The sequence below is a fragment of the Mercenaria mercenaria genome, chromosome 17 (genome assembly GCF_021730395.1).
Source record: "Mercenaria mercenaria strain notata chromosome 17, MADL_Memer_1, whole genome shotgun sequence".
Lineage (NCBI taxonomy): Eukaryota > Metazoa > Mollusca > Bivalvia > Venerida > Veneridae > Mercenaria > Mercenaria mercenaria.
The window spans coordinates 37,397,289-37,403,668 of NC_069377.1; the positions used below are offsets into that span (position 1 = coordinate 37,397,289).

The window sequence follows — 6,380 nt, forward strand, 5'->3', positions numbered from 1 at the left end:
AGTACAAATATGCACTTCAATCCGTAAATTGTCCCTTATTTGTAAATTTGACACTAACGGCTGAAAATTGTTTACTGCCTCCTATAGCTTCATATATCTACACTTGCGGAGTTTCGTTTTGGGACAGGCTGTGTGTCCAGGAAAATGGTTATTCGTGCTGGATCTGTGTCCTTGATTTTGATAAAAAAATATATTGTTAGAAGAAAATTTACTCAATTCACATGTCAGATCATATCAGCTGATAACAACTCAACAATAAATCATATAATGAAAAATAAATACATGTATCTTTAAATATTAATCAGAATAAAACTGACTGCACCGGATGTAAAACCTGAAACCACAGTCTCGAAACTGTTTAAAATGGAAAGACAATGGATTTATGAAAAACGAAAACAGTAGGTGAGATTTGTGTTTGAATAATTATTTCAGTTACCAGTGCAAATAATTATGATTATGACATCATTGTACTAGTTAATTAATTCACATGTAAAGCCTTATCTTTGGGATAGGAAAACAAAACGGTAATACAATATGCATGTTAAACAAGTTAATACACTAGATCTAGTGTTTTCATGCTGTTACATGCAAAACACAACAACAAAAAACAACACTTAAATTCTACAGGTTTATTTTTAAACAGAAAATGTGATGTTTTCGTAGAAAGAAAAAACCCCGTCATTGACGACAGCTCTCAAACTTACTTATCTTTTTAATGCTTCGGTTAAATAAAGTAATTCTATATTTTCTTTCCAAGCTTGTGAATATTTTACATAGTAGATTAGGCATGTTGTAACATTCAACCATTGTTACAATTTGTTTGTTAAAAAAAATCCCAGTTATCTGAAACAATGAACAATACAAATTTAGAAGGATGTTCAGGTTTAGAAAAAAATGGTATTTTCTTTTTACAAAAATAGTAATTGGAAGTTTCTCTTTAACTATATAAATACGTCTCGAAAATATAATTAAAGTAAAACAAATCCGAAAGATTTATGTTCAAAACAGACGTTTTCTTGGCAAGTAATCATGACTTCACTCTTGAGCAGAAGTAGTTCTGTTAACGAGACTAACATACCTGTTACAGGCTCTTCACTAGCTAGAAGCCTTTCTTACAGCGCCACGCGCAGAAACGGCTCTCCGTCCGTACAATTTAGTTCTGATGATGCGCTGAAAAATGCTACACGGGTTAAATTTTGTTTATTAGATGCAAAGGCGCAAATGGATAAATTTGTAAAGGAATATGTAAGTATTTAAATGACATTTACCTATGTTTATGAAATGTTATAACAAATATGTATTAATCTTAAGTGAATACATTTTCAAACATATAAACCATTACATGATTTTTCCGTCCGTTCAAAAATTGTTTTATCATATAATGTCCTTTTCTGTAAATTTACAGCCGCTGTACTGGGACTTATGGAACATAGCCGTTGTTATAAGATACGGTGATGCCGAGAAAAGGTTACCAAGCATAGCGACCCAACTGGACAGGAGTAAATTAGAGGTAAACAATCTTACACGAGTTCAGAAAATAAACAACATCATTGTACAACTGTCAGTCGACCAATCAGCTAGGACGTTTTGTTTCGTTTATCAAATTAATCTGCATTATATCAGTATATAAATATGATCAATTCACGGTCAACGTAAAAATTCACTTCATTGAGAAAAATGAAAATGTACTATTAACAGTATCATTTGAATTTGATCAGCCAACATCAAAATGATGGTTTCCATACAAAGTCAAAGTAATCTAATAATCTGATACCTGTTAATGATGTATATAACATTGAGCCATATAAACAAAATGTTATAACACAAAATGTTTGGCTATAAATTTGCATACATATGAAATCTACTGTTATTAATTGCTTTTAACATCTATTAATGTAAAAAAATCTTTTTTAAATAAAATCGCTTTTAAATTGATTGGAAAATGGCACACTAACTCATTACGAGGAGTATTTGTGTCAATTAGTATTGAAACCGCTTGACGGATAGTAGAGTTATTGAGCAGACATGAAACAGACACTCTCATTAACCCTTTACCTGCACGAATGACATTGACCTTTTACCTATGTGCTATCTGAGCTGCATATGGTACATTATCTCTTTATTTGGAACATTTGTGCCTAGTAGTATTAAAATCCCTTGATGGCTGGCCTAAAGTGTGGCTTTGACCATTGAGCTTCAAGTCTGGAAGTTGTGCGTGACACATCGTCTTTATACGGTGAACAGTTGTGCCAAGTAATATCCAAAATTCCTCGATGGAGCGATCAGGAAAACAAACCACTGTTGATATTTGTTCTCCGGATGTAACTTTGGCCTTTAAGTAATGGTATGGGTGTTAAGCATGACATGTCGTATCATTTTTGGGAAGCACTTGTGCCAAGTAATATTATAACCCCTTAATGGATGACTGAGTTATGGACCTGCCACGGCCAACCCTGTTAATACTATGTTAATCTTTGATATCAACGTGTGCCCTTAAACTTAAAGAAATGGGTCTAAAGTTGCGCACGACTCATTGTCTCGTTATAGGTAACATTTGTGCAAAGTCATATTTCAGTCCCTAGACAGGGAAAAATGTTGACATTTAACCTCCAAATGTGACCTTGACCTACTAATAACTGTTCAATTGGTCTAAGGAAAGTGGCCTGTTTTAGTAATCAAAGAGATGAAAATATTCAGAAAATGCGTAATATTTTACAAACACAAGATATAATCTTAAATGTATAAAAACAAATAACCAAAAATTCTATATCAAGAAAGCTATGAATAAATTATAGGTATCTAAAGGAACCTTGTTAACCTTCTCATTTTTTACCGCAATATCAAATCTATTTCTATTCTATATAAGTTAACATTGAATCCTTAAAATATAAAAAGTCAGTTAATGAATATGATATAAAATGGCAATAACAAAACTGTATCCGAATAGTTTTATAATGACAAGTTATATATAACAATATCTGTGAAAAGATCTTTCGAAAGCATATAATTCAAACAAGCAAAAATGATATCATACAGGTTTTAGACTGAATCTATTCATGTGAGGTAATTGAATGTACAACAATCTTCAAGCCTGCTAGCACAGGCTTAAGTGGAATTCCATTGTAGGCAAACGTTAGTATGTTCTTCATTATGACCAGTTTTTAAGTCACTGCTTGTATTTCAGAGCTTGCTATTGGTCAAGAATATTCTAACAACAATGGGAGACAATCTTGTGAAAACCTTGAAGCCATCCGTACAGACAGACAAACAGCTTTCGTCATATCTTGAACGGGCAGAACATGCTACTGGAAATGCAATGGTTTCGTGTGTGAATGGTACACCTGAGTTCCGTTTCGAAAAGTCTGAACAAAAAGATCTGTATTCCTCGAATGATATAATGTCAGCAGCAATGATTATACAGCGATACCTGGCGGATGTTACAAATGGAATTTGAAAATAAGTTAACTTAATGTGAGGTCGATATTAGGACTTATCGGCCTGGGGAAAGTAGTACTTAAAGTGGACGTAGTTTATACCAAAGGAAATGTTTATAATAATATATAATTGTAGATTTTACAGCATTGGCATATGGTGAGACCTGGTTCAGACTAAAATAATATTGACAGAGACGGCTGTGCATATTTATACTGTTCCGGGCGCAAATCATATGAAAAGTCCATAACTGTTTACACTCATAAATATCCAACTGGAAAAGGCACTGCCAAGTACGCAGATTATCAAACCCAAACTCGACAGCAAGGTAGCTTTTGGTGGTGAAGGAATGCCCCTCCAGAAATTGTTTGTTTAAGGCATGAGCGGGTACTTGGGTAGAACCACCTACCTTCCGTAAGCTAGCTGAATGGCTTCCTCACATGAATAAATCTTCACCCCAAGCGAAGATAGAACCCATATCGGTGAGGGGCAAGTGATTCTAAGTCAGCGACCGTAACCACTCAGCCGTGGAGGTCCCCTCTTCAAAGATACAAGTATAAATAGATTAAACACAATTATTTTATAATGTTTCATCCTCTTATCTTACATTCGAAGGATCTTTTCATAACTTTTTACAGGTATATTGATGATATTATTTTTGTGTTTTATTTTCAAATTACGGGTATTTCGTTTTATGCTGCCTTAGTGTTATTACATGTTTAATTAAAGATCTGTATATTACTGCTTTTTTTTAAACTACAACGTACCATTCATATTCAAGGGGATTTTTCTGATTAATTGATTAATTAGATAATTAGTCACATGCTTAATTACGACAAACTCAAATTTATTGTTAATTTTTGTTCGAAACAGAGATTGATCACCTGGACCTTATGGTACGCAATAGACGTGTATCATACCAAGGGTACAGAAATAACCGATGTTTCACATCGCTCTAAACAACTAATTCGCTATTCTAACATAAGCAATGTTCTTGCGAAAAAGAAACTAAGATATGATTTTTCTTATTTTCGAGTTGGCGTTCAATTATTGTCGTTTATTATTACAAGCATGTTATCTGATTACTTGTAGTTGTTTCTCCACATACAAATGTATTAAAATGTTTCTCCACGTGTTACATTTATGCTAAGTACTACATGTATTACTACTCTCATAGTTCTTGTCGATGTTCTAATCATACGATGACGTTTCCTTTTACTTAGTTACATTTAGAGCTTTAGTGTATGTTGAAACAGTTTTTAATTTGTTACTGTGATAATAAGAATAAAGTTCTTTATGAACAGTGCTAGGATTGAAAATATATAGCATTATATAGCACATTAATTTTGTTAACGTTAGTAAAGAAAAATGATGCAAATGCTAGTCATTGTTATTTATATGTTCATGTACCATCGCACAAATGACAGTTACTTCTAAATAAAGTCTTCTTTATCATCAAGATGTCTTGACCTCACCACTGCTATCAATATTCACGTATTACCAGTGTAGGTAGGTAGGTAGACAGTGTTTGTGGGAAAACTGAGATGTCACTTAAACCCTAACCTATATAAAAGGGTTTGTGTTTTAGTTGTCCCGTGAGAATGAGGTAGATAAGCCAGTTTTGTGCCTTAATGTCCATACATTGAAAAACTATTCGGCGAGACTTAACACAAGTTTTATCATGAAATACAATGCTCATGTCTATTTCAAATGCTGTAAGAAGTAAATGTCGTTGATAAACTGGCTTACCAGCGAAATCGAACCATATTTATGTAGCAAATGGGGTATTTCCGAAATGTCATTTACCATCACACAAATGACAATTACTTCTAAATAAAGTCTTCTTTATCATCAGGATGTTCTCCCACTTTTCTCAAAACACGTGCTCTTCACCTCACCACTTCTATCAATATTTACATGTTTCCTGTGTAGGAAGGTAGACAGTTTGCTTGGGAAAACTGAGATGTCACTAAAAAATCTCTAACCTATAGAAAAGGGTTTGTGTTTTAGTTGTCCCGTGAGAATGAGATAGATAAGCCAGTTTTGTGCCTTAATGTCCAAACATTGAGCAACTATTCAGCGAGACTTAACACAAAGTTTTATCATGAAATACAATGCTCATGTCTATTTCAAATGCTGTAAGAAGTAAATGGCGTTGATAAACTGGCTTACCAGCGAAATCGAACCATATTTATGTAGCAAATGGGGTATTTCCGAAATGTCAGGTTCTGTCATATGTCAACTGTCAGACATATTAAGGACCCAAGTGTTTAACCTATCTCAGTTACATCAAAACTTTCATAAAGTTTTAGAATTTGATTAAGAGGTTCAGAACACCAATAACCGAAATAAACTCCCTAAGCAGTGACTCACAGATTTCATTTATAAGCTTATTTTGTCTTTGTTGCCAATATGTTTTACTTTGTGCATGTATTTTGAGTACATTTTCATGATATACGTATCAATGCATACATTGCTTTAGAATTTCGGTATGACTCAAACGTGTAGGTTTCCATTGAGTTTTTGTCATTGGTTCTGAAAGAAATTGGTAATGAATATATTTGTAGAAATGTATAACTGAGGAAGAATATACGCAATACAATTATTACAAGACAGTGTAAATCAGACACAAGAAACAAACAATAATAAACACACCATGTGGCACGAATAACAAAAAGTTAAATAACACATACCGGCCTAGACCAATAATGGCAGCTCCACTTTAAGCTAGCGATGGCATGTATTCGCATCTGCAAGTCACTACGTCATAATTTCATGATCAAAGCTACTCAACTAACTTTACCCTGGCCAATTCCACACTAACAGCTGAAAACTGTTTAATGCCTCCTTAAGAGAGACAAAAAACGATCCTAACAGTAACACTTTTGTTGTTAACTTTGTAATTTAATCAATTCAGACCAAAAGAAACGCATTTTCATACATATCCA

The 6,380-nt window shown here is 33.5% G+C and overlaps 1 protein-coding gene across 1 annotated transcript; it reads left to right on the top strand.

The window, feature by feature from the left end:
• Positions 1-1,003: 1,003 nt before the first annotated feature.
• On the top strand, positions 1,004-4,846 carry LOC123537231 (uncharacterized). The gene is made up of 3 exons (XM_045320872.2): positions 1,004-1,245; positions 1,406-1,510; positions 3,185-4,846. Exons 1-3 carry the CDS (start codon positions 1,030-1,032, stop codon positions 3,452-3,454), a joined length of 591 nt encoding a protein of 196 aa, XP_045176807.2. The 5' UTR covers positions 1,004-1,029; the 3' UTR covers positions 3,455-4,846.
• The last annotated feature ends 1,534 nt before the right edge of the window (positions 4,847-6,380 follow it).